The sequence below is a fragment of the Galeopterus variegatus genome, unplaced genomic scaffold (genome assembly GCF_000696425.1).
Source record: "Galeopterus variegatus unplaced genomic scaffold, G_variegatus-3.0.2 Scaffold1126, whole genome shotgun sequence".
Lineage (NCBI taxonomy): Eukaryota > Metazoa > Chordata > Mammalia > Dermoptera > Cynocephalidae > Galeopterus > Galeopterus variegatus.
Genome location: NW_007727237.1, coordinates 81,012 through 96,914, shown reverse-complemented (window position 1 = coordinate 96,914; position 15,903 = coordinate 81,012). Strand labels below are relative to the sequence as shown.

The 15,903-nt window shown below is 32.9% G+C and overlaps 1 protein-coding gene across 2 annotated transcripts in view; it reads right to left on the bottom strand.

Annotated features, from left to right (window-relative positions):
* Positions 1-15,903, bottom strand: part of STXBP5 (syntaxin binding protein 5 (tomosyn)) — a 185,207-nt gene that overhangs the window by 118,525 nt on the left and 50,779 nt on the right. For both annotated transcript variants that reach the window (XM_008574988.1, XM_008574989.1), the window contains exons 6-8: positions 15,755-15,818; positions 10,827-10,910; positions 145-268 (exon numbers count right to left, since the gene is read on the bottom strand). In XM_008574988.1, coding sequence (XP_008573210.1) covers positions 145-268; positions 10,827-10,910; positions 15,755-15,818 — 272 coding nt within the window. The remainder of the gene's footprint in view (positions 1-144; positions 269-10,826; positions 10,911-15,754; positions 15,819-15,903) is intronic.

The window sequence follows — 15,903 nt, the reverse complement described above, 5'->3', positions numbered from 1 at the left end:
AAGTGTAAATATTTTTAATTCCCTCAAAATGAAAGAAAACTCATCCTTAGCCTCAAAAACCAAACAAACGAATCCAAGTGCAAACTCAAAACAGTTTATGGTCCACTGCAATTTAGGTAGCATTTAAAATCAATGCATTCTTACCATGTGGAGTAATTGTCTGTACAGGTTTAGCAGGGGACCTCACATTCCATATAGTCAATGTGCCATCTGAATGACTGCAAATAAATTGCTTTCCTTCATGATGCCAAGCAACAGAGTGGATAGCCTATAAAAGAAGGGCAAAGAATTCCATTTTTCAAAGTTATTTAAATCAAGCTATTCGTAAATGGTTTTGTACAGGCATGTAAAGCTCAACGGTAGAGATACATTCTGAGAAATGTGTTAGGCAATTTCATTGTTGTGCGATCACAGAGTGTACTTATACAAACGTAGTTGGTATAGCCTCCTACACACCTAGGCTAAATGGTATAGCCATTACACTCTTATGAGACCACTGTCCTATATGCAGTTGGTTGTTGACTGAAAGGATCTTATGCAGTGTATTACTGTAATTAATCGTCATTTAATTATTTAATTAATTGTCATTTTTTATATTTACCAATGAGAAGTCAATACACTAACTTTACATTCCCATAATAATTTAGTCCTCCTGCAACACAAATGAGATTTTGTTTCATGCTAACACTGTTTTAACTCTTTTTACTTATTTCACTGCTTAAACTGGATTAGGGAAGATATGATAGCGATATATGCACTATAGACAAGTTCAGGAAAACAAAATGTATTCTTAAAATTTTTTAGAATAATACATACTGAAACATAAATTACCAAGATATGACAACCAATATCCCTTTGGAAAACTAGTTACATTGACAGATTAGAACAAATTTTTTAAATTAACTAAAACCTTTAGAAATAAAATGTAGATCTGGAATTAAGAAATAAAAATACCTCGGGCTGAGCATCAAGACAGGCTCCCCAACTCTCACAGTAATTATTGACACAATTTTTAATCTGAGAGACCCTCTTCTGACCAGAAATTTATGTTATACTTTTGAGCCACTTAAAAAAAAAAAAAAAAAAATACCTGGAAAATATTTTATCTGACTACAGTATGTTACCCCTCAGTTGTTTAGCTCTAATATTATTTAATTTTTTGCAACCAAAAAAAATTATTTTTAATTGCTTTCCCAGGTCCCCTTTGAATGACTTCTTTTCAATTCCAGTTGACACATTTTTCATTCTTAATGGTCAATTAATTTTAAAAGCTGCCCTACTGGAATGTCAGAACTGCAGAGTACAGCACAAAAACCATGTGACTGACACTCAAAATTTCTGCGATGTACAAAGTCAACATTTTCATCTCATTCAATATCCATTTATTTGAATTCTTCATATACTTATAAATTCAGGCTAAATATTATATTTTAATATTATAACCAAATGAAAAAATTAAATGACTGTGATAGAATCAGCTATACTTCTAAATGTAATAATTAACACAATATTTTTGATTCAAAGTATCTCTAATAAAATTCTAAGTAAAATCTTAAAATGTTCTGATATTATCATAATATGAGTATATACTATACATTAGTATACAGAGAGAAACAATATTTCATTTTTGCTAAAGAAAACAAAATATCTTTGTTTAAAAGTACCTTTTATTTTTTAAGATAATATTAAATTCCTAGGCATTCCAAAAATAAATCCAGTCTAATTAGAAGATCCAGTGGTTCACAATTATTCTGGATTACAGAAACAAACAGAAAACAACCCCCACAAAAAAAGAACCAAGTACGAACATTTATATGCAAACACATACTATGTTTTGTTTCTATTATGTATGCAATTTTCTAAATACAAATCAAATTTGATGTAAGATGTCATTTTTTTTCTAATTGTTTCTAAGTATGTACAAAATTACCTCACAAAGTTCATGTAAAAATAGAATAAAAAATAATACAAATCTTCCCATGAACTTTTTGAAGTACTCTCATATGTAGTATTTAAGTATATAGGGGTATTTTATATAAATATATAATATACTATACATGTATATTAAGTATATAAGGGGTCTCTAAAAAGTTCATGGAAAATTCCTATTATGAAAAAACTACGTGGATTTCAAAATTTTTCTGCACCAAAATAAACTTTACTAACTTGTTATAACATGGCTGAACAGGATCTACTATGAAGCACTAAGAAGGATAAGACATCAGTTTGTATATAGCTTCTATCAGAGCAACAACAATTCTGCTAAAATGGAAGCAAGAACAAGCATCAAATTTATCGTGAAGCTTGGGTAGAAGAATGGTTAAATCACTGATGATTTACAAAAAGTCTACGGGGACAACGCCCCAAGAAATCAACAGTTTGCAAATGGATAACTCATTTTAAGAAGGGAAGAGACAATGTAGAAGGTGAAGCCTGAAAACGCAGACCATTCACCTCAATTTCCAAAGAAAAATTAATCATTTGTGCCCTAATGGAAGAGGACTGATGATTAATACCAGAAACAACAGCCAATATCATACGTCTCTATTGGCTCAGGTTATACAATTCTGACTGAAAAATAAAGTTCACATTTTTTATTTTTATCTTTTAATTCCATTCTTCCACAATTTTTTAAAATCCCCTCACATGTGTACAATATCTACCACATATAAATTATGTATTTATAAAATATGCAATTTATACTTTTCCTCTAGTCTTCTTGAGAAAATAAAGGAGAAATTTATATAACAAAGTGGGAAGAGCAAATCTCACTAACCAAATCTGCCTCATGCTCAGAATCAGAAGCAAGGTGAGTTAGAAGCAAACCTGAATAATTCATGGTACAAGATATGAGTCTTCTGGGCTCATCCATATTGCCACAAATGACAAGATTTCATTCTTTTTCATGACCAAATAGTATTCTATAGTGTATATATACCACATTTTCTTTATCCATTCATCTAACAGTCTTGAGATACAAATGTACTCACAGAGCTAGCAAAGGATAAACTAGTTTTTTCTTTACATTTTATTGCCAATATTTCTATCTATTGCTGCTCAATCTACTAAATAAAATGAACATGAAACCAAAATACAAAAGCCACTGATAAATAAGCCTAGACATACAATAAAGAATAACCATTAAAATAAAGTAGTTCATAAGAATTTACTGTCTTAAAATAATACTGCATTTTACTTAAAATAATACTGTAAAATAATACTGAAGTACAATAAAACCGTATTTCATTTCTGTCACCACTGATTACTGGTTATAGCCTTAAAAACTGGAATGTACACTAACAAGATAAAATTTTATGTAGATGAAATAGCCTATCTAAAAAATACATATAAAATATTTAAAAAACTCTCCAAGTATGCTCAAGTCTATCATTTAGACATAACCAGGAGAGAGCAGAGTTTGTCAGTTACAGAAGTACTAACCATGGTTACAAAAGCAACAAAAGCTCAAGGGCACAAAGATGAATTTCTGTTCCCATTAATCCCACCCATGCAAATGACTCCCAAGAGACCAAATGACAATTAAAGCTGTATCAACCAGAACTTTAAATATATGAGAGGTCTTGTGAGTTGATATCATAAGGCCATTTAATACATTTGTGCCACTTAATAAAAATGAATTTGACCAGAGTAATATACCATTGAATATACTGGGGGGTAGGAGGATGATGAGGGTAGTACTTAGTTAAAATCCTAAGTTTTCAGCCCTCACTAGAGAGGAAGAATTATACCTATAAAATTTTTTGAATGTATAAAATTATACACCTGGAAAAAACTGCATTGGGAATCAAATAAAATAAATTTTAATAAGAACCAAGAGCAATGGTAAAATAGCATGAATTCATGAAAATAAAGCCAGAACTTTTCACTCAGTTTACTTTAGAACGAGTCAAATTAGAAGCTAGAAATATTACATCTACCATACTGTTATTTAAAATACAATATTTAGTCATTATGTATATTAATATTTGTTAATAGTTTTATGTATCTCTATTCATCAATAATATTGGTCTGTGTTTTCTTTTCTCATAATTTTCTATTTTGGGTAAGAGTTTGGGTACAACAGGTATTATCTGGTAAAATTTACCAGTGAGCATTCTAAGCCTGGAGTTTTCTTAGTGGGAAACATTTTCATTGCAAATCCAATTTCTTTAGTACTTAGAGAATTACTCAGGTTAAATATTTCATCTAGATTAAGCTTTGGCACTTTCAAGAAATTTAGCATCTTTCAAAGAAATAGTCCATTTCATCTAGGTTGTTGAATTTATCGGCAAAAGTTGGACATATATCGTTAGTTCCTCAGTATCTCTGCAGAAATTGGTGTACTATCCTCTTTTTCATGCCTAATATGGGTGATTTGTGTCTTAGTTTTCTTTCTCATCACTCTGGCTATATGTTTATCAATTTTATTGATTTTCACAAAAATCCAACTTTTAATTTTAGCAATTTTCTCTACTTTTTTCTGTTATCTATTACATTGATTTCTGCTCTTCATTATTTTCAGTTCTTCAGCTTAGTCTGGATTAAATTTGCTCTTTTTCTTCTAACTTCTTGTGGTGGAAGTTGAGGCCACCAATTCAACACCATTTTTGTTTTCTAATATAAGCATCTAATGCTATAAAGGATACGTTAGTGACATCCCATAGATCTCAATGTCATATTTTAATTTTTTTTCATTTCACAATACATTCTAATTTCCCTTGTTTTCTGATTTAACCCATGGATTATTTAGAAATATGTTGCCTCACTTTCAACTATCTGCAGATATTCCAGATTTTCCATTTATCTTTTAATTCTACTACAGTAAAAGAACATATTTTACATGGTTTAATCATTTAAAATTTATTGACATTGATTATATGGAAGTAAATACGGTTTGTCTTGGTGAATGTGCCATTTTGCTTAAAAGGAATGTGTATGCTGTTGTTGGGTGAAGCACTCTGATATCTACTTTGCTAATAATATAACCATTACAGCTTTCTTTTGATTAGTGCTAACATTACTTTTTACATGAATCTTTTTCCTAACACATCTCTGCCTTTAAAAGTGGGTTTCTGGGCTGGCCCGGTGGCGCACTGGAGAGTGCGCTGCTTGGGAGTGCGGTGGCACTCCCGCCGAGGGTTCAGATCCCATGTGGAGACCGGTTCCCGCTCACTGGCTGAGCGCGGTGCAGGCGCGACACCGAGGGTTGCAATCTCGTTGCTGGTCCCTGGTGTGGGCACGACACCGAGGGTTGCGATCCCGTTACCGGTCAGTAAAAAATGACAAAAAGGAAAAAAAAAAAAGTGGGTTTCTTATAAATAGTATGTAGTTAGATCTTGATTTTTAACCAATTTCACAATCTCTACCTTCTAATTGAGATATTTAAACCATTGATATGATTATTGCTATAACTGGGTTAAATATACCATCTTGCTATTTGTTTGCTATTTCTCCTATCCTTTGTTGCCTTTTCCTTGTCTCCTGCTTTCCTTTGAAATGAATATTTTTAAAATTTCATTTTATTTCCTCTTCAGCTTCAATTTTTGAGTTGATGCTTTTGTTGCCTTGGTGTTTCCTTTAGGATTTACAATACATATTTTTATTTTACCATAGTCGACTTTAACATAATATGAAGGGATTTCAAAAAGTTCATAGACCCGCTCACTGGCTGAGCGAGGTGTGGGAGCAACACCGAGGGTTGCGATCCCGTTGCCGGTCCCAGTCCGGTGCGGGCGCGACACTGAGGGTTGCGATCCGTTGCCGGACATGAAAAAAGACAAAAAAAGGAAAAAAAAAAAAGTTCATAGAAAAATGGAATTAAAAGGTAAAAATACAAACTTTATTTTTCAACATAATCTCTATCAAGTTCAGGACAATTTTGTAAACAATAATACCAGCTGTTTAGTGTACCCCTAAAGAACTGAGAGTCCTGGGAATTTAACCATGTCAATGTAGCCCTTTTTACATTATTAACTGAAGAAAAATGGGTGCCCTTTAAAGATTTTTTTTCTTTTGAACATAAGTTGAATTTCATAGAATGGTCAACATCTTTTGTACCATACAATTACTTTCAGGACTGCTCAAATTTTTCAGATTTGAGTTTGAGAGGAATTTGATAATGGGAACTGGGCTTAAGGATTTTTTAAGATTAGGAAACAAAAGTCAGAAGGTGCCAAATCAGGAATATAAAGTGAATGCCTAATGATTTCCCATTGAAACTCTGGCTAAGTTGCCATTGTTTGATAAGAGGAATGAGCAGAAGCACTGTCGTGGTGGGGAAGAACTCTCTGGTGAAGCTTTCCTGGGTGTTTTCTGCTAAAGCTTTGGCTCTGTTTCTCAAAACACTCTCATACTCAGCGGATGCTATCGCTCTTTGGTGGTTCAAGAAGTCAACAAACAAAATGCCTGGAAGCATCCCAAAAAACTGTTGCCATAACCTTTGCTCTTGACTGGTCTGCTTTTGCTTTGACTGGACCACTGCCACCTCTTGGTTGCCATGCTTTGATTGTGCTTTGTCTTTGGGACCATACTGGTAAAACCATGTTTCATCTCCTATTACAATTCTTTAAAGAGAAATGCTACAGGATTTTGATCCCATTTGTTTAAAATTTCCGTTGAAATCTCTGCTGTTGTCTGCCGCTGATCTCAGCATAATAGTTTTGGCATCCATCGCATGAAAAGTTTGCTCAACTTTAATTTTCAATCAGAATTGTATAAGCTGAACCAATTGAGATGTCTATGGTATTGGCTATTGTTTCAACTTAATCATCAGTGCTTTTCCATTAGGGCATGAATAAGATTAATTTTTTTTTTTCAAATTGATGTGAATGATCTGCAACTGCGGGCTTCACCTTTAACGTTGCCTCTTCCCTTCATAAAATGAGTTATCCATTTGTAAACTGGTGATTTCTTTGGGCCATAAACTTTTTGTAAAGCATGGATGATTTCACCATTCTTCCATCCAAGCTTCACTGTAAGTTCGATGCCTGTTCTTGCTTCCATTTTAGCAGAATTCATGTTGCTCTTTTCAAACTGATGTCTTATCCTTCTTAGTGCCTCAAAGTAGATCCCATTCAGATACGTCATAACAAGTCATAACATGCAGACATGTCATAACAAGCAAAAAAATTTGAAATCCATGCATAGTTTTTTCATAATATGAATTTTCCATGGACTTTTTAAAGACCCCTTGTGCCTTCATGTACAATATAATAATCTTACAACTGTTTTCTGTCTTCACACCTTTGTGCTATTGTTGTCCATATTTTAATTCTACATATGTCATAAACCCTACAATACAGTTTTATTATATTTGGCTTGAATAATTATCACTTAAAGAGATTTAAAAAATAAGAAGGCTTTTACATTTATGCACATATTTACCATTTCTAGTATCACTCATTCTTTTAAGTAGATCTAAATTTCCATCTCCTATCATTTGCCTTCTGAATGAAGGACTTTTATTTATTTTATTTTTGTAGAGACCGGTCCGCTCACTGGTTGAGAGCGGTGCGGGCACGACACCGAGGGTTGTGATCCCGTTGCTGGTCACAAAAAAAGACAAAAAGGAAAAAAAAAAAAAAAAGACTTTATTTTGCCTTTGTTTTTGAAAAGATATTTTCACTGAGTATAAATCTAGGTTAACAGTTTTTCCTTTCAGTAGTGTAAAGGTGGTGTTCTGTGTTCTGGCTTGAAAATTTCTAAAGAAAAAATCTGCTATCATTTTTACCTTTGCTGTTCTGTATTTAATATGTTCATTTTTCCTCCGGTTGTTCTCTCATCACTAGTTTTAAGCAACTAAAATTTTGTGTAGTTTTCTTCATAATTTTTCTGCCTAGAGTTCCATAAACTTCTAAAATCTCTGGGTTTATAGTTTTAATCAAATTTGGAAAACTTTTGGTCATTTTTTTTTTTCAAATATACTTTCTGTCCACCCTCTCCCTTCTGGGATTCAAAGTACACATAGTAGTCTGCTCTAAGTTGTACCACAGATCACTGATGTTCTTTTCCTTTATTCCCGTGTTTTATACTGAGTAGTTTCTCAAGTTCATTAATCTTTTTTTTCTGCAGTATCAAATCTTTTGGTAATCCCATCCAGAGTATTTGTCATCTGAGAAATTTTACTTTTCATTGCTAGAAATTCTACTTGTGTGTCTTCTATTTCATTCTCCTACATGTTCATGCTTTCATTTACCTTCTTGAGTATGCAGAGACTTTGTTTTAAGAATATGTAACAGTATTTCAGTATTTGTTTTAAGGTCCTTGATACTAACTCTATCATCTTTGTCATTTCTGAGACTGTTTCTATTTATTTGCATTTTGTCCTCATCATGGGCTGCATTTTTGTTTTTTTGGTTTTAATCCTCATAAATTTCTACTTGGATGATAGACATTGTGAAATTTATATTGGGTTATTTTCTTTTAAATGTTTTTGAGTGTTTTTTCTGGGATGTAGTTATGTACTTGGAAATAGTTTGGTCCCTTCAAGGTTTACTTTTAAGCTTTCTTAGGCTGGATTAGGCTACCTCTAGTGTTGGCCTAGTTTGTCTCCATTACTGAGGCAATACCTTTCTGAGTGCTCTTCCTACTGCCCTATGTATTAAAAGGTTTCTCCACTCCCTGAACTGTGAACAAATCCCAGTCCTGTGTGTGCTATGGGAATTGTTCTACCCACTCCTTTTCAATGGATCTTTCCCAAGCCTCAAACCCAATTAGTTGAAGACTAATTAAGTGTTCAACTGAAGACTTGGGGCAGGGAGTTTTCTGCAGACTTCTAAAATTCTCCTTCCAGATAGCTCTTTGCTCTCTGGTACCTTGCCTTATAAGATGTAGATGCCTTTGCTTCCCCAATTCCCAACTCTGTCCCTTCAACTCAGGAAGATGGCTGGTCTTCCACCTAGGTTTCCTCTTCATGTATTGAGACCTGGAAAAACTCTCCAAGTCATCATCTAAGGCAATTGAAGAGCTCATCTCATTTGTTGCCTCTTTCCAAGGAATCCTGTTCTATCCTGCCTGCTAACTGCTGAAAACTGTTGTTTCATATACTCTGTCCATTTTCATTAAGACAAGAAGTTAAATCTAGTTCCTGTGACTCCACAGTGGCTCAAACCTAGATCAATACCTAAATTTATAAAAACCAAAACTAAAAAAGTCAGTCATAAAAATCTGCTTTCAATTCAACATAGAAAATAGATCTACAGGCTAAAACTTCCAGAGAAATGATAGGAACTCTTTATTATACACATGCGCATACACAAACACACACACAAACATACACACACACACACACACACATATGTATATATATATTGAATCTGAAGATTTTCACTAAACAAAAAAACAACAAAAAGTATGAAAATAAAGGAAATTCCCTTTCAGTCATACTTACAAAGATAATACGCCAACATCCACAAAGTATTCAAAGTATTGCTATAGTTAATCAATGCAGTCTGCTGTCTCAGCAACTCAGAACATCAATATGAAAACATGAAGCATTTTATCTTAAAAACAAACAAGCAAGCAAAACCACTTACACATTTCCTAGCTATAGCCCTATTCACTGAATCACAAACCATGAACACTATTGGTACCCAAACTACAGTCTCCAGATACCGTTTCACAATGAAAGAGGCCATAGTTCCATGGGAAATATCCTAATTTTTGTTTAGAAATACACAAGATTAGTCAAAATTCACAAGTATATTTTATTATACCAGATAGCAAAGAAGCAAAGACTTATGGTTATCAACAAAGGACTCAGGCATCAACTGGAGGAAATTCACTGACTGAAGAGGGAACAATTTGAAAAGCAATAAGGATAATAACTTCAATGGACTGAAGCACCTCCAATATATTTAAATTATGAAGCACAAAGTGAAACTAGATATGAGAATAAATTAGTCACCACTAAAACTTCTAGAGAACAACCACCCTTGGAGTGAATACTGAAGCAAACAGAAAGAATCAAGCATTTATCCTACCTTTGCTATATGAACTGTACTATTTTATAACCAAAGAGAAGATAAGAGGATGTTTCTTTTTGCAAAAAAGTGTCCTAGCTAATAAACAGAAAAGCAATGATAGAATTATTATATCCCCATTTTATAACCACTATACATTAACAGATCTAGGCCTTGAGCACACTGGCTACCAACATCACATACAAAGGCTCTATCTGATAAAAGAGCATCAGCATTGTCTATGAAGCAGTCTTGCTAAAAATGAAAAATGAACCTAAATTTTATCAAGCCTCAGTAAACTATTCAATTTATAGGAAATCTGAGGGCAAAAAGAGATGTTAAAGACAATGGGGATGCAGCCAGAAAAATTCAGCATTTGGGAGACTCTATCTTCAACAAATAAATGACAAAAAAGGAGGAGTAAGGTAAAGAAGGGAAGCGAGGAGAGGAGAGGTCTACAGATTAAAAGAGACTTAAAAGACTTATTAATCAATAACAATAGACCCTAATTTGGATCTTAAAGAAATCAAACTGTTAATTTCTACAGTATATTATCATTTATATAAAAGAAAGTACAGAATATATTTATGAATTTGTTTGTAAATATATAGACTCTCTGGAAGAACTCATGAGAAACTGGTAATATGGTACCTGTAAGGGAACCATGGGTGACCAAATGTCAGGGGTGGCAAGGAGACTTTTGTATCTTTTGAATTATGTGAACATATTATCTATTATTAAAAAATAAATTAGGCTATTGCAATTACAAAGGTTGCCTAAACTAAAACCACCAATTAAGTTCTTAGAGAAGACGCTCTGAATTAGAGAAAGAGCAACAGCTTTTATTAGCAAAAATAATGTTATTACCTCATCATATGTGTATCTGTAGTCAGCTTTCTTTGATTTGAGGTCCCATAAAACTACTATTCCAGATTCGAAGCCAATCAAAAGCTGTAATTAAAAAAAAAGCCACATTACCTAGGAATAGTATCAATTATATAAAACATTTATTTGCTGATGATAAAGACAACAATTACCATTCATATGCTTCAAGTATAAAATATAATTGAACATCTGCATTGCTAATTACTAATCATAAAGATGATGAATGAGAACACTGAATACATATTTATATGCTTTGGGTGATCAGGGACTAAACATACAACTGATTTTTTAGAAAGAAAACAGTACCATTTTGGAGTCCTAAGTGTACATCAGCACTAATTAATATATTTTAATAAATTACTAATAAAAATTAAATTAACATTTGAATGTGCTTAGAATTTACAAACTTTCCAAATTCTGTACATTATCAGGCAATCTCATCTACTTCATATATATAGATTAGTTACAAATTATATTTAGCCTAGATCCTGCTCATAAGATTCAGACACTTCCAGTAGCCATGTCTCTACTTACCTACACAAGAACCTCAAAGAAATGTACCCAAAAGTGAATAATTTATATTCTTATCTATCCTGCTTCTTGGGCATTCTCTGTTGTAGTATCTCTCTCACTATTCTTTATCACAGCATTTATTCAATTGTTCAGGCCAGAAACCTAGGGGTCATCCTTAACTCTAGTCTTTCCTCCAACAGGTAAAATCATCAAGTAATCTATTATCTAATTTACTTCCATCCATCCCCAGTACCTTTATCCTGGTTCAAGACACAAGGGTCCCTTTTTTGATCTCCCTGACTCCAGTCCTGCTCCTATTTTAACCCATTCAAAATTGTATACAGAGTAACAGTTCTAAAGTGCAAACGTAATGGGATAATATACGCTTCTATTTAAACTTTTCTAATGCCTCACAATTATTTTTAGGATTAAAGTCCAAACTCAGTAATATGACCTACAAGATCCATTGTAGTCTGACCTCGGCTTGCCTCTCCAGCTTCATCCCTTATCACACCCCTCCTAACACACTCTAATGTAGTCTTGAGTCAGTTCATGCTCTCTCTTACCTTTGAGCCTTTGTGCACACTGCCTAATGGAGTACCTGGGCCACTTCATAATGATGTGATCCTCCTTGCCTGACTAGTCCTACTAATCTTTCAAATGTCCTTTCAGCTATGACTTCCTTGACATATCAAATGTAATCAATGCCCTTTCTCCAATAGCACTTTGTACTTTTTTTTTAATATAAAGGGTCAACACACAATAAAATAACTTTTTCCTTATTTGAATTCTCTTGCAGACTTTAATACCTGTGTATTTGGGCAAGGATTCATTTTATCTTGTTCACCACAATACCTCTAACAGAAGACACAGGGCCTAATATGCTGCAAGTACTTAATAAGTGTTTTATAAATAAACACATCCCAGAATGGAATGCATGTTCTTGCCTCACAAACTGTTTGTACTGTCCATCCAACCTCTGCCTCCCACTCACACCCTCGCCCTCAATTTCCCAAATCTCAGTATTCCCTCTGCTTGAAACCTCCTCCTGTTTCATTCACTGAGCAATCTTCTACTCATTTTTTTTAAGTCTAAATTCAGTGTTGCTTCCTTGGCTAAGTCTACTTAACTCCTCTAAACAGATGAAAATGCTCCTTCTCTTATGCTAGTATATGCATTTTCACCTTCATGTCTCTAATATCTAATACACTGCTTAATAAATAGTAACCACTCAATAAATATGTGTTCAATGAATATATAAATGATTAGTAGATAGTCTAACTGTTCATGTAATCTAGAGATACAAATAAAGTTTGGGGCAGGCCTAATAATTTTAATAAAATAGCAATTTAGTGAATTTCAGATTACAAGGGCAGTTAGAGGGGCTAGTTATTGATACAATTAAAATAGTTTTTCCACCTTGGTAGGGAGTATAGTCAATTCCTAACCCAAACTCTTCTTTCCTAGGCAATCTGAGACACAGACTCCTCGGAAAAACTGCTATTTGTTTCCTTTCCCTTTTCCCAGTCCTTCCAAATATCTTGGACACGTGATAGGGCATTTTCCTACAAGGGAAGCAAGAGAGAAACTTCACAAATAAAAAAAGAGAAGGAAAAAATAAAATTTAAGAATCTATGTACAATATAAACAGCACTAGACTGCTCAGAACACAGGTAAACCTGAGTTCTAGTCCTAAATCTGCCACTTACTAGCCATGTAACTTGAAGAAAATAACTTTACCCGTCCTGATCTTAATAACTCAAGAGGGTTATAGTAAATTTTAACCTCTCTAGCCAGTTCTATCATCTTAAGAATGTTAGAAGTATATATCAAACACATTAAGCTTTAAATGCCCATCTTCTCCTTTGCTTTTCAATTCCTTTCTCTACAAAAGCAAGAAAATTATAAATAAGTATTAAAAAATAAAAAACTAAATTAAAGACACAGAAATTAATTAAACTTAGAAAATTCCTTCAATGCTTACTCCTACAAGAATGTTTTATAAATCATAGAGAAGTTAGTTTATGTACTGCTGATTAATTTCTTCCTAATTTTTCTCTTATAAAAAGTATTAGTGGGTATACTGAATATGAATGCACTTCTCTACAACATCCATAACTAATCTATATCTAGAGAGGAAATGTGGTATAATGGAGAGTATTCTCAGGGTTAGAATCAGAGAAACCATGTGTTCAAATCCCAGCTCCACAAATACCTAGCTATGTGTCTATGGAACACATAATGTCACCAGGTCTCTGCCTCATCCTCTGTAAATTAGAATAAATTTCTAACTTAAAATCTGTTGACAGAATCAAATGAAATAAGTGTATGTAAAGTTGCCAGCACAGTGCCTAACAAACGGAACTCAATAAATGGTAGGTAATACTATTGTACATAATTTTACACTAATGTCTAACCTCCTTAGCCAAGACTTTCACATAGTATGGTGGCTTCCACCTGTAAGGTTAGCTTTGAAGGAACCTGCCCTATCACTTTATATCTTTTTTTAGTGAAAAATGTCACAAAGATATTTGGAAATAGGAAAGAGTCATTGATGTAAAGTAAATTTTTCTACAAGAGATCAAAGATTAGATAATATAATCTATGTTAGCCCCCTAATATTTCAAAAAAGTCTGAATGAGATTATCTTTTGGAACTAAGGAGAATAATACCAGGTATCAAAAAAACATGATGATGATGACACAAACAATTATATATATTAATTTCATAAATCAAGTATAGATTGAGTAGTTACTATAGTTATTGTATGTTGGATGCTTTGGAAAATAAAAACTGTATAAATATTACCTCTGTGCTCAAGGAGTCTTTCAAGTTCCAGGGTACTGAGATATGCACACATTTCTAATAAAAAGCAATATGTGATAAATATAAAACCTGCATAACTAAAGCACTAGTGAATGCAGAAGTGAAAGAAAGTATTTTCTGTCAGGATTATCAGGGAAGATATCATAAAGAAAACATATTTAATCTGGACCTTAAAATGTGGGTAGGACTTTGGCAGAGAGAATGGTGGAAGAGAATTCCAAATGGAATGACTCACATAAACAAAGTCATGGAGGCAGCAAAGAGCAGTTCGTATTTGGGAAACAATAACTACAATATTTGCTTCAGCATAGCATTCAGGTAAAGATGTTCTGAAAAAAAAGGAAACCTCAGGCTACGTTTTAGGAAATTTTGTTTTATTTGTTAGATACTGAAGACCCACTGAAAACTTTTAAGCAAAACATTAAGATTAGAATGGAATTCTAGTAAGACTGATCTGGAAATGATTCAAGAATGGGTTGGAATGCCTTGACCTACAGTGGTCATTACAAGATTGAATAGAAAAGAAACATTGCAAAAGAGGCATTGAAATAACTTAGTGATTGATTCAAGGTGGAAGGAAAGTTTTCGATTCTCCCACCATTCCTCCCACTCAAAGGCTTGACTTTTAAACAAGTATCCTGTATAAAAGAAAATAAGTGAGGATTGAGATTACTGTACGTTTGCTTTATATAAAGTTTCTTTTAAAGAATACAATTCTATGATTATGAACTAACTCCAAACAGTCCAGTTATTCTTTCGTTTTCCCAGTAGCAAACTAAGAGAAAAGTGTTAAAAAATTTATAGGCTTAACCTCTTCCACTAATTGAGGAAAAGAAAAAAACTGGGTAAATTCCTGCACAAAAATCCACAAAGGTCTCACTTCACTGATTTCAGATAGCAATAAACTTCTTAGTATTTACTTAGGTTAACATCATAAAACCATATAGGTAGAAAAATATCCTTATTAAGTAGAACTACCTGAAAGATTGGTTTAAATTAGGAAATAAAAAGTCATAAAAAATTTTATTTTTTTAAAATGTATTAACTAACCTAAATCAGCAATAACTAGATATTGACTGCATAAAACTGATTTCAGAGTATAAAATATTAAATAACAGTTTTAAAATATCCACATTATTAATTGTAGCTATTTATGAAGAAAAATTTAGGGGACAGGAGATAGAGACAACTAACATAAGGCAATATGTAACAAGAACTATAAAAATTATATAAGTGTTAAAAAGAATCCAAAACCCAAAAAAAACTTTTTTTGCCAGGATTATCAGAAAATAAGGAAAAATATTCTGAATAAGCCAAATATAAATTAATAACTTGTAACTGTATTCATTAAATTTTATTTATGTTTTGGGATTTTTTTGTTCTTTAATATTAGAACTGATTCTAATTCTTTCACTTGTTCTTCACAATGAATAACAAACTTTAAGTATACAATATACAACCTTTATTAGCAATCTCAACTTTGCAGGACGTGTGGTCATGGAACAGTTTGCATATTCAAAATACTAAAATTCATGCACTTAAATAATAAATTTTTTAAGAAAAAATTCTACCTTTCCCTCATCCATTGGATTATCACTTATATGAACAACAGGTCCTGGGTGAGATTTAGATGACCTAAAAGAGAAAAAGTTAATGAGATTTTTTTCTCAACTAAAAATTTCCATAACAGCTACATATTCATTAAAGAATAAATAAATAC